The sequence below is a fragment of the Balaenoptera borealis genome (genome assembly GCF_965194805.1).
Source record: "Balaenoptera borealis genome assembly, chromosome: 1".
In the NCBI taxonomy this organism is placed as follows: Eukaryota; Metazoa; Chordata; class Mammalia; order Artiodactyla; family Balaenopteridae; genus Balaenoptera; species Balaenoptera borealis.
In genome coordinates, this window is record NC_138860.1 from 87265286 (window position 1) to 87282921 (window position 17636).

Consider the following 17636-nt stretch of genomic DNA (forward strand, 5'->3'; position numbering starts at 1 on the left):
TATTATAACATGAAAGGATTCCACCTTATCAGAAACTATGTGATACATGTGATTTTTTTAAAAATTAATTAATTTTATTTTTTTATTTTTGGCTGCATTGCGTCTTCGTTGCTGCGTCCAGGCTTTCTCTAGTTGCGGCAGGCGGGGGCTACTCTTCGTTGCGGTGCGCGGGCTTCTCATTGCGGTGGCTTCTCTTGTTGCGGAGCACCGGCTCTAGGCGCGCAGGCTTCAGTAGTGGTGGCACGTGGGCTCAGTAGTTGTGGCTCACGGGCTCTAGAGCACAGGCTCAGTAGTTGTGGCACACGGGCTTAGTTGCTCCGCGGCATGTGGGATCTTCCCAGACCAGGGCTCGAACCTGTGTCCCCTGCGTTGGCAGGCGGAGTCTCAACCACTGTGCCACCAGGGAAGCCCGATACATATGATTTTAACATCATTATAAATCATTAAAACCAATTACTCCAGGCCACTCCAAGCCCTTGAAATTGTTACTAGGCTCCTGAGCTCTTCCTAAAATTGTGCTAGATGCTTGGTGATCCCTTCTCCCCTCCCAACCTCTTCTCTCCTTTCATTCAAACAATTCTTGGATTTTGAAATCCCTACCTCTTCTACCAGAGAGGATTTACCTTCCAGCTCCATGAAGCCTTCCTATGTTGATCAGAAAATAGCTGAACATTCTGCTTCTCCTACTTCCATATCCTCCTTACAAGCAACTCTCACAGTTATTCTTCTAACCTCAAATACTATCTCATTTATTCATTCCAAATCCCTGCTCAGTACCTACCACGTGCCACGTTCTGTTCTAGATGCTGGTGACATATCAGTGAATGAAACAGACTGTGATCTCATTCTATGACCTTTGGTAACTAACTGTACTTATCTGATTGGTGTATGATGCAAATACACCATCATCAACTTATGTATTAGTTTAACTTTTTCTTTTATTCTGTTGTATGTCTTTTAAGTATTTGCGACTGTTGTTTAAGATCTCAGAAGGCAGAAATGTTAATTAGGTAAAATCATCTCACAGTGCCACATGTAATTAAATTAGTACTTTTAAACTCTGTGATACAACCTACCTTGGTAAGAGTGATCAGCAGTCCTCTGATAGACGTGACAATGATTATTCCAACCAGAATGAAAGAAATGTGTTGGGACCAGAACTTCACCTGTCCACACGATAGGAAGGAAAAGTATTTGTTAAATTTCTGTTCAGAGAGATGGGAAAGCTAAGAAGAAGCATTCTTATCACTTATGTAGCTATGAGAGGGAACTTCATTAGCAAGTAAGTGGAAGCGAAAACATGTACAGGAAGACTGCAGTGGATGTCTTAACTAGCAGACTTAAAACTTAAGGACCGAAGAAAGCAAGTGCAATGAAGTGATGAAAATAACTCTAATAACCAGAAGAAACACAAAGCTAATAACACAGCTTCAAGTGAAAAGCATGAATTAAAAGGAAACTAAATAGCAGCCTGATAATTTTTAATATCTGTGAATGACAGTTCTCTGATCACCCAAAAGTACAGGAAATTTTTCTTCTTATAATAAAAGAATATGTAGACATTCTCAGCTATAGTCTAGGAAATAGCTGACCTTCATCTGAATCACATGATGATACCTTTTTCTCCTCTTGGATTGCTTCAGAGTGAGAGGCAGCTGTGATACCCTGTGCTTGATTCAGGGCTGAAAAGCATCTGAGGGGGAGCTGCATTGCTAACATCTAAGAGATGTTATTCAGAATTATGAAACGTGGAGTACATATATAGATGAGTTATAGATGGAATACATATACATACACAGCAGCTAGCCTCAAAGCACTGATAAAGGCATTTCTAAAAACTCACCCCAGTAAAAAAATTTAAAAGAGGAAAACATATGTAAAAAAAGAGTGAAGCATACTTTACCGTATAATTTATACACTACTTGAAGGAAAGATACCATGCTTCTTCACATGTAAAAGGATACACTATTGATCTATCATCAAAAAAATGTGTGCTTTGAGCTGTTTCTCAAGGACTGGAGCTCAATTTGCTCTGGTGCATTTTCATTTTATCCAGCTACCAGGGGCATGTCCAGCTGAGATGGTTGGCTGGGGGTAGCATGCAGTCTGTGGCCAGGATCGTAGCACAGCTAAATGGCACTCATAGGGACTAAGAACATGACATTGGTCTTATTATCAAAGTGCTAATCAGCTAGAATCATTGGCTATATATATACCTGGAAAATATACTATTCTACAAATAAAGACATTAAACTTAAATTGGGACAAGAGTGTGTTTAGTAACAGTGGTATTATAAAACACATAGAAAGATGATTAAAAAAACCTTTGTGCACAGGTGACAGTTAACATTTTTAGCTCAAAACCCACATGAATTAATTGATACAGATAATTTTTTATAGCAGAAATCATTTCAGTTCTAACACGAAAACACTAATTAGTATTTAATTTTCTACCAGAGGAATCAAAGGTGAGTTATATTTGAAGATGTCATCAAGTATCACAGAGAGAAGTATTTGAATATTTGTTACGTAGAAGGTGGTGAGTGGTAGCTGCTACAGAGAAGAAGAGGAGGAACTACAGAAATAATCACTATCCACGACAATAATAATTTCCAGTCGTTACTTATGGATTATGCCCTTTACGAATTTGCCATATGAATATGCCAAAATATAGAGAGTGAGAAGAATGAAAGCAGAAGCAAGTACCTAGAATAAGGAGTTAGAATCTAAAGAATTGTAATTTAGAGCAGATAAAATAGAAAGAAACATACAAACAAGGATTTTGATATAACTCTTACATCAAATTGGATCCCCAGATAATTCACAGTGATCTCAATGCCTCTTGTGACTGGATCAGTTTTCCCAACTCGGTCAAAAACGATATTAATGGTTGCCTGCAGAGACACAGACCTTTACATTAGAGTATCTCAATAATCACCATTTTAAAAAATGATTCAAAATAATGAATTAATCACCAAATGTACCTTACAGGTGGATATTCCTAAAAATGCAATTCTACTCTCAATCTAAATCATGTATAAGAAATCTATTTTGGCTATTCACACATAGGCAAACAAAAGTCCCTATCTACACTATCTTTCTTTTCTGTAGAGTATAAAGGGGAATAAGGCTATGACATATACAACTTAATTTAATAGGATCCAGAAAGGAAACATTTTGGTAGACGAACTCAGCGTAAGAGAATCAAGGAATTCCAGGGTCATTCCCTGTGGTTATTTTCTGACAGCTCTAATAGTAATCACTAAAACAACAAAAAGAGAGTTATAGCTGACAAGCCAACAAAGAAGATCAAATGGAATTACGAAAAATACCCAATTAATCAAAAAGAAGGAAGAAAAAAAGGAAAAAGGGGAAAAAAGAACACATGAGATGAATAAAAACATACAGCAACATGGTTGTTTTAAACTCAACCATATCAATAATCACATTAAATATAAATGGTCTAAACCAGGGGTTGGCAGACTCTGCCACTGTCATATAAATGTAGCTACAGACAATATGTAGATAAATGGGCTTGGCTGTGTTCCAATAAAACTTTTAAAATAAAAGCAGATGGTGGCTGGATTTGGCCGGTGGGCTACAGATGGCCGACTCCTGGTCCAAATGTGACAATTAAATGGCAGAGACCATCAGATTAGATAAAAAAGCAAGTTGTGGGGCTTCCCTGGTGGTGCAGTGGTTAAGAATCCCCCTGCCAATGCAGGAGACACGGGTTCAAGCCCTGGTCCAGGAAGATCCCACATGCCGTGGAGCAACTAAGCCCATGTGCCACAACTACTGAAGCCTGCGCTCTAGAGCCCGTGAGCCACAACTACTGAGCCTGCGTGCCACAACTACTGAAGCCCGCGTGCCTAGAGCCCGTGCTCTGCAACAAGAGAAGCCACCGCAATGAGAAGCCTGCACACTGCAACGAAGAGTAGCCCCCGGTTGCCGCAACTAGAGAAAGCCCACGTGCAGCAACGGAGACCCAACGCAGCCAAAAATAAATAAATAAATAATAAATAAATAAATTTAAAAAAAGTAAGTTGCTTACAAGAAACCCACTTTATTTTTATTTTTTTTCAATATATCCAGGTTTTAATTTTTTTTTTACACACACACACTGTATTTTATTTTTACAAGAGATAAATAGACTGACACCAAGCATTGTAAATGGATGACCACAACAAAAGCAACAATGATTGCAATTACCAAACACGAAACACACTCATGCTATGTCATAATATTGACATTCAGTCCAGTAATCCTCCACTGTAACAGCTCCTTTACTTTGCAGTGAAAATTGATTTGTATGTTCTTTGCCTCTGAGTCCTTGAAGAAACCCATTTTAAATATAAAGATACAAATAGGTTAAAAGTAAAAGTATGGAAAAAGATATATTATGTTAACGCTAATCAAAAGAAAGCTGGAATGTCTATATTAATATCAGACAAAGTAGATTTCATAGTAAAAAATAAAAGGGTCATTTCATAAGAATAAAAGAATCATTTCAACAAGGGGCACATAATGACCCTACATGACATACATGAAGCAAAAAAATGATAGAATTTAAAAAAAGGCAAATCCACAACAATAGGTGGAAATTTCAACACCCCTCTCTCAGTAATTAAGTAGTCAGAAAATCAGTAAGAGTACCGAAAACTTTAACAATACTATCAACCAACTTGACCTAATTGACACTTGCAAGCCATTCCACTCAACAGGAGTAGAATACACATTCTATTCAAGTGTACATAGAACATCAACCATGGTTAACCATATTCTGGGTCAGAAAACAAGTCTCAATAAATTTAAAAAGATTCAAAGTATATTCGCAGATCACATGAAATTAAATTAGAAAGCAATTACAGAAAGATATTCAGATGATCCCCAAATATTTTATGACATACTTCTAACCCACAAGTCAAAGAAGAAATCAAAAAGGAAATCAGAAAGTATTTTGAACTGAATGAAAATAAAAATAAACATATCAAAAAAGTTGCATTTTGTGAGATGCAACTAAAATAGTGCTTAGCAAGAAATTTATAGCATTAAGACACCTATATTAAAAAAAAGGTTTCAAACCAATGATCTTAGCTTCCACTTTAAGAAATTAGAAAAAGAAGACCCCCAAAAAGCAGAAGAGAAATAATAGTGGAAACCAGAAAAACAACAGAGAAAAATCAATTAACCCAGATGCTGGTTCTTTGAAAAGTTCAATAAGATTGATAAACTTCTATCAAGACTGATCAGAAAAAAAGAGAAAAGACACACATTATCAATATCAAGAATTAGAGAGATATCAATTCACATCCACTAAAATTATTATAATTAAAAAAGATAGATAATAAGTGTTGGAGAGGATGTGGAGAAATTGCAACCATCACACATTGCTGGCAGAAATGTAAATTGGTACAGATGCTTTGGAAAACAGCCTGGTAAGTTTGGCAGTTTATTAGAAGGTTAAACATATAGTTAGCATATAATCCAGCAATTCTACCCCTACAGGTATATACCTAAGAGAAATGAAACATCTGTCCACATAAAAACTTATACATGAATGCTCACAATAGCATTATTTACAGTGGCCAAAAAGTGGAAACAACTCAAATGTCCATCAACTGATGAGTGGATAATTTAAATTAATGTGGTATATCCATATAATGAACTATTACTCAGTCATAAAAAGGAATGAAGTAGTGATAGAGGCTACAACATAGATGAACATTGAAAACATTATGTGAAGAAGCCAATCACAAAAGATCACATTGTATGATTCCATTTACATGAAATGTCCAGAATAGAGAAATTTATAGAGACAGAAAGTATCAATAGATTAGTGGCTGCCTGAGGCTGGGGGAGAAATAGGGAATGACTGCTAGTGAGTATGGGATTTCTTTTTGGGGTGATAAAAATTGATTGTGTTGATGGTTACACACTTTCTGAATATTACAAACCACTGAATTGTACACTAAATGGGTGAATTGTATTGCATATGAATTATATCTCAATAAAGCTGTTACATAAAAAGAGAATAAGAGGTGACATCATTACAGATTTTATAAATATTAAAAGGATAATAGGAGAATACTATGAACAATCTTATGCCAATAAATTTGACAACTTCAATAAAAATGGATAAATTCTTTGTAAGACACAAGCACAAAAGTTCACTGAAGAAGAAATAGATAACCCTGAATAAACTTTATAAATATTAAAGAAATTATATATGTAGTTAAAAAATCTCTCTGCAAAGAAAACTCCAGGTCTAGATGGCTGATGAAATCCACCAAACATTTAAGAAAGAAATAATAACAATTCCACGCAAACTCTTCTGCTAATTAGAAGAGAAAGAAATACTTCTCAACTTATTCTCTAAGGTTAGACACCTAAACCAAACAAAGATATTAACAAGAAAACTACATTCTGGTATTCCTCAGAAACATAGATGCAAAAATTCTTAACAAAATTTTAGTAAATTAAATCTAAAAAATATAAAAAGGATAATACATCATGGCCAAGTAAAGTTTACTGCAGGAATGCAAGGTCAGTTTAATATTAAAAAATTAATGTAATTCACTATATTATCAGACTAAAAAAGAAAAACCATATGATCATCTCAATAGATGCAGAAAAGCATCTGACAAAATCAAACATGCTTTCATGATTAAAAACACTCAAGAAACTATGAATAAGAGAAAATTCCTCAGCCTGATAAAGGGCACCTAGGAAAAAGCGACAGCTAACATCATACTTAATGGTGTAAGACTGGATGCTTTCCCCCTAAGATCAGGAACAAGATCAGGATGACTGCTCTATTTAACTCTGTAACTGGAGGCTTTGGTCAGTGCAGTAAGGCTGGGGGAGGAGGAGAAGAAGAAAGGTAGAATGGAATTGTTTATGTAGAAAAATCCTATGAAATTTATAAAAAGCTTCTAGAAATAATAAGGGAGTTTAGCAAGGTTGCAGAATATAAGATCAATATACAAGAATCAATTGTATATCTATATACTAGTAACACTTGGATATTAAAATTATAAAAACATTTTCATTTATAATAGCATCAAAAAATTAAATACTTAAGAGATAAATCTGACGAAAGTTTTGTACACTAAAAACTATAAAACACTGTTGAGAGAAACTAAAGAAGATCTAAATAAATGAAGAGTTGTACCATGCTCATGAATTGGAAAACTCATTGATCAAGACAGTGTGGTATGGGCAGAAGTAAATATATAAGATACATATAAATCTCAATAGAAAAAAAGAGAGTACAGAAACAGACCCACACACATGTGGTCAATTAGTTTTTGACAAAATTGCAACATCACCTCAATGGAGAAAGGATACTCTTTTCAACAAATGGTGCTAGAAAAATTGGCTATCTATATGAAAAAAATGAACTTGGATTCATACTCCAATATCATATTAGAAAATTAACTCAAGATGGATCATAGACCTAAATGTAAAACCTAAAACTATAAAATTTCTAGAAGAAAACATATGAAAAAAATCTTTGTGAAAAATCTTTAGACAAAGATTTCTTAGATACAACACCAAAAGCATAATCCATAGTAGGAAAAAAAAAGATAAACTGGACTTCATCAAAATGAAGAATTTCTGGTTTTTGAAAGATACTGCTAAGAGAATGAAAAGCCAAGCCACTGACTGGGAGAAAATATCTGAAACTCACATATTTGATAAAAGGCTTCCAGACTATATTGAAAAACTCTCAAACCCAATAAAAAGAAAACAACCTAATTAAAAAATTGGCAAAAAATTTGAATAGATACATTGCCAGAGAGGATATACAGGTGGCAAAAAGGCACATAAAAAGTTGTTCAACATCATTAGACATTAGGAAAATGCAAATTAAAATGATTCAATACCACCTCATACCTATTAAAACATCTAAGATTAAAAAGACTGACTACACAATGTTGGTGAGGATGTGGAATAACTGAAACTCTCAAACACTGCAGGTGGGAATATAAAATGGTGCAACCTCTTTGGAAAAGTTTGGCTGTTTCTTCAAAAGTCAAACATACATCTGCCATATGATCCAGCCATTCTATACTTAAATGCTTTCTCCCAAGAGAAAAGAGAGCGTATGTCCAAATACAGACTTGTACACAAATGTTAACAGCAGCTTTATTGTAATATCCCCAAATTGAAAACAAACAAATATCAATCAGCAGGTGAACAGATAAACAAATTGTGGCACATCCATACAATGGAACACTACTCAGCAATAAAAAGGAAGAGAGAGGCATTACAAAGGGGCCTGAGGAAACTTCTGGAAGTGATGGATGGATATGTTCTCTATCTTGATTGTGGTGATGACTGTTGCACAGGTATATATATATATATATATATATATATATATATATATATCAAAACTTACCAAATTGTATACTTTAAATATGTACAGTTTGTTGAATGTCAATTATATCTCAATAAAGCTGTTAAAAATGTTATGCTCTCCTAAAGGCTGCATCTCAGAAAAAGCTTTTAGTATCTTAGTTAACTGAATACACTATCTTCATTTATCCTCTCCCACTGAATGAATCAAGATTTAAAAACGTCATCTGAATGGGTATTAACATCAATTTATTATAACATTAGATCTGTTAAATCCAGAATCCTCCATTCATCTACACTGATCAAAATTAACTAACAAGCTGACAAAGCTCCTCTTTGTACAAGCACAGCCCCAGTGGGAAAGTCACCAAACTAGAACGTCAAATCAGCCTTTTCTATAATCACACTGAAATCCATTAATACCTGCAGATGAGTCACAAGTAAAGACAAATAATGCAGTACATAAAATGCACATGAAGAATAGAGCGTTAAGGGAGAGCCACAAAAGAATAAGAGCTGTCGGTGCTTTGTGACCACCTAGTGGGTGGGATAGGGAGGGTGGGAGGGAGGGAGATGCAAGAGGGAAGAGATATGGGAACATATGTATATGTATAACTGATTGACTTTGTTATAAAGCAGAAACTAACACACCATTGTAAAGCAATTATACTTCAATAAAGATGTTTAAAAAAAAAAAGAATAAGAGCTGTAAGCACAGAAGATGAATTTATCTGTAGAAATATGTTTTAGAATTTACTTTTTGGGTTATATACAGATTATTAAAAAGGACAGGTGGTTTCTATTCTGAGCTGAAGGTAGGAATTGCGTTATATACAGTCACGTACTCATGCGTAATATGGAAAGCAGCGTGTAAAATAAGAAACTTCAATACTCACTCTTCATATATTTCATAATCTAAGAACTTATTCATGATTTCTGAGAGAAGAAAAACGCAACCTCCCTCTTCTAGGTGACCCAAAAAGGAGAGGGTGAAAAAATGAGGCTCAGAGATGTGAAAGATCACATTTTCTATTGACTCAACTGGATTTGGAATTTAGTTCAATGCCTCAACCGAACCCAATTTTCTCTCTCTGCCATTACCAGGGAAAATCACCTAAATCCTGACAATTAAAAATAATATACTTACCATGAAAATTTTCCAAACACAGTAAATAGAGAAAAAGTAACCCAGAAAATTAAAGTATTTCCCCTTGAAAGTTTTGGAGTATTCTATTCTCTCCTGAGGGAAAACAAACACAAAACATGGTTAGTCTCAGCAAAATTACATTTATATTCCACAAAATTCCTGCCTCTATGAATCACTGTTCAGGCTAAGAATTAAAACCACACATGGTAATAATAATAATATTAAAATAACAGTAATAGTAGTAGTGGGAAAAATTTATTGAATGATTACTTTAAGCCAGAAATTAGGATAAACACCTTCCATGCATTATCTACTTTAATCTTCATAACAACTCTTATGAGATATGTTCTCTTTAATTTTACAGATGAGAAAACAGAGGCTTAGAGAGGCTAAATAACTTGATTAAGGTTGCAGAGCTAGTGAGTAAGGGAAGTTAGGCTCAGGTCTATCTGTCTTCAAAGCCTATGTTTACCTCTATCCTACATGGCTATTCCTGTGAAGTAATCCTCAAAAAGGATTAAAATAGTTTGAACAACCTTAACTAATAGATTTTGCATATTTAAATTACATTGCATTTTAGGTGTACAAAGGAAAGTTACTTCTTGTAGTTAGGTCCCTTCTTGATCCGGATCCTTTAAAATAGGGCTAGACCATGGCAGATTGGTGTCTTACTGCTCTTACACTATTACTAACTTGCAAGAGAATAAAAAATAGAGGAGCTACCACAGGAGCTACCCTCTTGATCCTGGATCATCAGTAGGAAGTGGTGTGTGCCACCTTCCTAGATGATTAAAAGCCTCTTCTGACTATCCCACTACTTTCTATTTTTGAGAGTGTTCCATTAAGGGTTTTGCTACTGTAGGAGCAATGTCACAAAGAGTGCAGCCATCAGTGCTTCATGGCTGATACTAAAGCTATGAGGTGCCTCTTACATGGCTTGGCCATAGAGGATGCTAAAAAGCTATTCAGTCTTGTTCTCTCTTCAATCATATTAGTAAAAACCACACTTCAGTTTCCTTGCTCTGTACCTTGGTAGCATATAGATCAGCCGTTTCCAGAAAAAGCTGCCTGCTTAGTTCTTCCAAAGCATCCACTTCCTGTTGAATAAGAGTAAGATCTGGCACAAAATGGGCATCAAGGTTTAAATCACATAGAAGTTTCAAGGAATAGCAATGAAGAAAGCATATGCTTTTGGTTTCTTCTACAGTGGGTCCCAGGAACTGCCCGTATTTTCAATTTCCTGCTTATAGCCAGCAGTACTACTTTAGAACAATTTTTCCAACCTCAGACACAGGTGTATAAAAGCTTTTCCATCAAGAGCATCCCCACCAACCACCTACCACTCAGTTTCTCACTAGCTCAAGTGGCTCAGAGAGATGGTTCTGTTTATCTTTGCTTTATCTAGTTAGATTAAGTCAAATGTAATCTCTGGAATCTCAAAAGGTTACATAGTAAGAAAAACACCTATAATATAGCAAAGTTTTCTCCTGAAATATCTGAATAAATACAATGTTAGGGAAGGGAACTAATGTTTACTGAGTTCTAATACAGGCTGGGATTTATAGACATTATCTTCTTTAGTTCTTTACAGATATTATCTTCTATTATTTACAACAATCCCATGAGATAGGTGTTATTATCCATTTTGCAGATAAGGAAAGTAAAGCCCAGAGAGTCAAATAACTTGCTCAAAGTCACACAGCTAATAGGCATGGAAGCAAAGTCAGATCTGCCTTACTCCAAGGCCTGCTCTTTCCATTACGCTATGCCACTTTCGAAGAACTCAGTGAGGTCGTGTGATTATCCTCTCCATTTAGGAAAGGACTCAGAGATCTTAAATAATCCTGATACTTTTTTGACTTGACTTAGTGTTGCTAAGAAAGCTTAAACCTGAACTTTGGCCTTTATGAATTTTTAAGTAATAAAAACAGTAAAGACAGCCCCTTCTAAAACAGAAGCATTGGCTTTAATCCAAATCCTCCCTCCTCTCTGTGAGTTTTCCACTATTACCCAAATCAGCAAATGCCCTTCAGCTCCTTCCTCAGTAGTGGCTGCTGTTGGCATGGTCCAGGCCACTGAATAACGCGGTTTAATGAGTTACACGTTTGGCTCTTCCATGATTAGGCAGTAAGCTCCTTGAGGAGAGAGGCTATCCTCTGCTCATCATTTTACCCCTTAGCACCCTGTCTGGAAATAGGAGACGAGAAATGAATTTAAAGTCATCTTTTTTTTCTCTCTCCTGTGGTCATCCTACTTTTTTTTTTTTTTTCTAATTCTTACCTGCATTTCACACCAGAAAGATATATCATAATTTATAGCAAGAATAGGTTACATTCTTTTCCTCCAATTGAGGCACAGGGGAATTTGTTCTTCCTCAGGCCAGAAAATGAAGCAGGAATATGCTATTTCACCTCTAGTCCCCCACCCCAAGTTCCAGCTTAATAACCTGGTAGCCACAAAGAGATTTGGTTACTCAATTTGGGAATCAGTTTAACACTGCAACCAGCTGGGCCAAGACAAGTCCATTATCCCAATCTCCTTGATTCTTTAAACCAAAAAGTCACTGGAGATACAGAGCTGCTTAAAATTTGTTTGTTTCTAAAACTGACTGCTTTAGAAATGGGCCCTTACAATCCCATATACAAACCATCCATTTGGGGGAGCCATTGTTTTGTGGTGGTTTTTCAGAGGTGGGAAATACAATAGTGTAGTGGAAAGAACTGAGGAGACCACAGTTCTGGTCTTAATCTTTGCCACAAGCCACTGTGTGACTTAACTTCTCTGGGTCTATTTTCTCATCTGTAAAATGGAAAGACTGACATGTTAGGACCCCTTCAGTTCAAAGACAATGGTTTTATTATTTTATGATCTTCTATGGCTGTTGGAAAGATGACTGTACACATTGTATTTCCTAAGCCCAGCCCTGGCCAGCTGAACTCTGATGCAGTCAGGTATCTTAGAAGAGAATATCCCAATACTATTTTTTCTTCTGCCCTTGGTCCAGAATTGAGAAAAAGAATCAAGCAGAGGGATAAAGGATACTTTCACTTCCTGGGGCTGAAGTGGTAACACTCTTTATCATTCCCCAGAATCCTGATGGTTTGTTATGCACCTCCCCCTTCTGGAACATAGTCCTCCGTGTCACTGCCATCCTGAAATAAAATATAAAACCTCAGCAAGGAAGCATGGACCCTCGTAGTCCATTCTCATCCGCTTTCCAGTCTCATCACTGCTCCTTTCATTTGCTGAGCTGTTCGGGGAAGGATTCGAATTCTGGAGTCCCACTTTCCCACAGCTTACAATTGAGGGAAAAGCATACACTCCCGGAAGGAATGTGGAATAGGTGAAGGAGCACAGAATTGGAGTAGGCAATAAATTTGAGGACCGGCTCTACCACTTGGAAACTGTGAGACCTTAGAGTTGTCATCTCCTCATCTCTGGATGATTGTGAAGATCAATGAAATAATATATTTAATTATTACCATTATCATTTAAAAACAAAATAAAACAATAGCTAACATGCCTAGCTAAAGGATCAGGTACAGGGTAGGAACTCAATAAATGTTTTTTTCTTTCCTTTTTAAAAGCAGACAGAAGAAAAACAAACAAACAAACAAAAACCCCAGAAAATCACATAAACCTGGCTTCTTCTAAAACACTATTCTCCCTTTAATGACAGTCTCCCCCTACTACCAAATATATCAATGGAAAACTTGTCCTTCCTCTTGTCCTGTCAGTCTGTGGAAGGACCTACCGCCTCAGTGGTGGCTGCTGGCATGTTCCAGCCCACCACATAGAATAGGGTCCTTGTGAGGAAAAACAGATCATTTGTGCATAAATGGCTACTTGAAGAGTACAATAGGCCAAGGCCTACAGGCTTAAAATAAACCAGAATGAGTCTAATAAAAAGAGTTGTAGAACTAAAGAAAAATTTAACTCAAGGTTAAACTCAAAAGGATGAGAAGAGATAGAAGTGGTAAGGATAAAGAAGCAGCATTGGTATTCATGGTTAGGACCAATACAAATGGAACCAATGGTACCAAATACCAAATGGTAATTTTGTGGGCTAAATTCTTTAAGCCATTGGCTGAAATGGTATTAACAATAAAGAATATTAAGTGTGTTAGCCACAATGACTTAACTGTTTCCTCCTTAAAATGACCTTTACCGGGATACTGAGTAAATGGAATATAGCTCCCAAGTTGTATTAGCTCCTTCTGCCTTTTCCTTTAATTACACATGTTCACTGTAACTCAGCATTATTGGAAGATGTAGAACAACCAAGAAGAGGCTCAGACCTAGGGAGATTTTGACTTGGCAAGACTCAGAAGTCTTAGTTTTCCTATTTTCATAGTTGGGAAAGCTGGAGCAAAAGGGAAGAGGTTCTATCTCACTCATTTACATCAACATACCATGCTGGACTAAAGGAAGGCAGGGGGGATAGGGCGCACAGAAGCACATTTCTGTTGTCCTTAGTTTCAATGTCTATAATACAATAAACATAATGACTGGCTGTGGAGTGGAACCTCTTGAACACGTAAAGATGACAGACACTGCATTGTGGTCCCACAACAGGCAAAGAGGTAATCACTAGAAGAAGTATGTACTTGGTGGTAGTTTGCACATAAAGAAGCTGAAAAATGTCTACTATGGTTTAAATACGCCATCCTACAGTTTTCTGGTATCCATCGCTTCTGGTTGGAAGTCAGCAATTACTTTTTTAATTAAACATTTTCTTTTGAGATAACTGTAAATCCACATGGGGTTATAAAAAAAATACAGAGATACCATGTACCCTTTACCCACCTTTCCCCAGTGGAAATCTTGTCGGTACAATATCACAACCAGGATACTGACACTTATAGAGTCAAAATACAGAACATTTGCATTACTACAAGGATCCCTCATGTTGCCCTTGTATAGCCCACTTCCCTCCTCCCAGCCCCAGCCCTTCTTTAACCCCTGGCAACCACGAATCTGTTTCCACTTCCATTTTGTCATTTAAAAAATGTTATATAAATAGAATCATACAGTATGTACCCTTTGTGGATTGGCTTTTTTACTCAGCATAATTTTCTGGAGATTCATCCAGGTTGTTGCATCTATCAGTAGTTCATAACTCCTTATTACTCAGCAGTATTCTGTGGTATGGATAAACCACACTTTAACCATTTATCCATTAAAGGATATCTGGATTATATCCATTTTTGGCTACTATGAATAAAACTGCTCTAAACATTAAGGCACAAATTTTTGTGTGAAGATAAGTCTTCATTCCTCTGGAAAAAGTGCCCAGGAATGCAATTGCTATGTTGTGTAATGTTGCATGTTTTGTTTTTTTAAGAAACTGCTAAACTGTGTTCCAGAGTTACTATACTATTCCACATTCTAACCAGCAATGTATGAGTGATCCAGTTTCTCTGCATCCTTACTAGCATTTGTTGTTGTCACTAATTTTTATTTTAGTCATTCTAATAGGTATATAGTAATACCTCACAGTTTTAATTGCATTTCTCTAATGGCTAATGATGTTAAAAACCTTTTCATGTGCTTAATTGCCATTTATACAACGTGTACAGTGAATGTCTGTGCAGGTCTTTTGCCCAACTTCTAACTGGACTGTTTGATTTTTTTTTTTTTTTCCTCTAAGTTCTGAAAGTTAGTTCTTTCTCAGATATGTGGTTTGCAAATACTTTCTCCCAGTCTGTAATTTCTCTTTTCATCCTCTTAGCAGGGTCTTTCACAGTGAAATTTTTTCGTTTTGATGAAGTCCAGTTTATCAATTTTTCCTTTTATGAATTGTGCTTTTGGTGTCAAGTCTAAGAACTCTTGTGTAGCCCTAGATCTCAAATATTTCTCCTATTTTTCTACCAAGTTTTATAGTTTTACATTTTGAATTAATTTTTGTATAAGGTGTGAGACTTAGATTGAGATTCATTTAAAAAAAAATCTATGGATGTCCAATTGTTCAAGCACCATTTGTTGAAAAGCCTATCTTTCCTCCACTGAATTGATTTTGCAAATTTGTAAAAAATTAGTTGGGCATTTTTCTGTTGGTCTGAGTCTTCTATTCTGCTCCTTTGGTCTATGTGTCTATACCTCTGCCAATATAATCCTTGATTATAGTTGTATAATAAGTTTTGAAATCAGATAGACTGATACTGTTCATTTTTCTTTTTCAAAATTGTTTTAGCTATTTTGAAAAAGTGTCTAGTACTTTTGTGTCTCCATATAAACTTTAGAATAATTCTGTGTGTATCTACAAAAAATCTTGCTGGGATTTTGAAATGACTTACATTAAACGTGTACATCAATGTGGGGAGAATTAACATCTTTACTACGTTGAGTCTTCCAATCTATTAAACATGGTATGTTTCTCTATTTAGACCTTTGATTTCTTTCATCAGCACTTCATAGTTTTCAGCATATAAGTCCTGTACTTGTTGTGTTAGATTTATACCTAAGTATTTCATTTTTTTTGAGTGACTGTAATTTGTACTGTATTTTTAATTTCTAGTAATATAAAAATACAATTAATTTTTGTATGTTTACTTTGTATCCTGCAACCTTGTTCAGCAACCATTACTTTTTTTGTTGCCCCCCTATATTTGTCATTTTTCTCTTGATGCTTTCAAGATTTTTTCTTTGTCTTTGTCTTTTAGCAATTTGACTATATGAACCTAGGTGTAGTTTTGTGGTTCCCCTACTTAAGCCTCTTAGATCTGTAAATTAATGTTTTCCACCAAATTTGGAAGGCTTTTGGCCATTATTTTTTCAAGTACTTTTTTGGCCCCTTTCTCCTTCTTCTAGGACTCCAACTACAAGTATTTAGACTGCTTGATATTGCTTCATCCTGAGATTTTGTTCATTTTTCTTCCATCTTTTATTTCTCTATTCTTCAGACTGAATAACTTCTATTGATCTGCCTTCAAGTTCACTGATTCTTTCTTCTGCCATCTCAACTCTGCTAAGCCTACATAGTAAAATTTTCATTTCAGTCACTGTAGTTTTCAGGTTTGAATTTTCTTTTGTTTCTTTTTTAAAATATAGTTTGTATTTCTCTTTTGAGACTCCTTTTCTGTTCACTAATTAATATTATGCTTCCTTCATTTCTTTGAATGTATTTATAATAGCTGCTTTCAAGTCTGTTTGCTAAATCTGTTATCTGGGGTCCCCTGGAGTTAAGTATCTGTTAGTTGCTTTTTATCTTGAATATGGGTTGCACAGTTCTGTTTCTTTGTATGTCTAGTAAGTTCTGATTGAAAACTTGACATTGTAGGTATTACGTTTTAGTGGTTTTGGAATCTGTTTTATTTTTCTGAGGACTGCTCTTTTTTTGTTCTAGTAAGCAGTTAATTTACCTGGACTCGAAATGTGAAACTGTCATACTTACTGTGTGCAGTAACTGACGTTTCTACTCAGTTTTTCAACTCTTAGAGGCTCTTTCTTTAGCCCGACTCTCTGGTGGTTTCCTCTGAGCCTGAGCAGGTTAGTGGTCAACAAAGAATTTGGGCAGATTTTATAATCAGATTTTAGGCCTTGCTTACCCTCTCTGTGGTCCCTTTGTTTCTAGGGATCCCTCCTAAATTTCTAATGCTTTTCCAGTCTTGAGTTCTACCTTCTGACACCTCAAGCCAGTAAGAATTTCACTTTCTGTCATCCAAGTTATGTGTCTAACTTACATACAGTTCAGACAATGCACTCAGTCAAAGACACAACAAACTTGCAAATCTCATTAAGAGGCAATGCTGCCTTTCAAGGGTAGACCCCTTTCTAGTTTCTGCCTACTTCTCTGGTATTTCCTCTACACATGCATAGTTTAGTGATGAGGCAGGGATTTGGGCAGAGTTTATATGTAGATTGTAGATCTCAGTCCTTCCGCATCTCTCTTGCTTCCAAAATTTTCCCTTTAAATTTTCCAGTTACTCTGCTGATTTGAACTCTATCAATCTGTATACTTGAGTGGGCAGTGGTTGAAGAGCACCCCGAGGCAAGAAAACCACAAACGTCCAGTTACCTGACACTCTTTTCAAATTTCTACCTGTCTCTGCTCATTTTCCATTGCCTTTGAATATTTGTTTTTAACAATATTTCCTGTTTCTAATCCAAGGGTAGAGATAAGGTTCTT

At 35.9% G+C, this 17636-nt stretch overlaps 1 protein-coding gene across 5 annotated transcripts in view; it reads right to left on the minus strand.

Annotated features, from left to right (window-relative positions):
- GPR89A (G protein-coupled receptor 89A) overlaps positions 1–17636 on the minus strand; it is a 55159-nt gene that overhangs the window by 11579 nt on the left and 25944 nt on the right. For 2 of the 5 annotated variants that reach the window (XM_082367661.1, XM_082367662.1), the window contains exons 8-13: positions 12551–12660; positions 10537–10625; positions 9509–9601; positions 2799–2894; positions 1593–1719; positions 1077–1166 (exon numbers count right to left, since the gene is read on the minus strand). In XM_082367661.1, the coding sequence (XP_082223787.1) occupies positions 1077–1166; positions 1593–1719; positions 2799–2894; positions 9509–9601; positions 10537–10625; positions 12551–12660 (605 nt within the window). The remainder of the gene's footprint in view (positions 1–1076; positions 1167–1592; positions 1720–2798; positions 2895–9508; positions 9602–10536; positions 10626–12550; positions 12661–17636) is intronic. The other 3 variants (XM_082367659.1, XM_082367660.1, XM_082367658.1) reach the window with 2 other exon arrangements.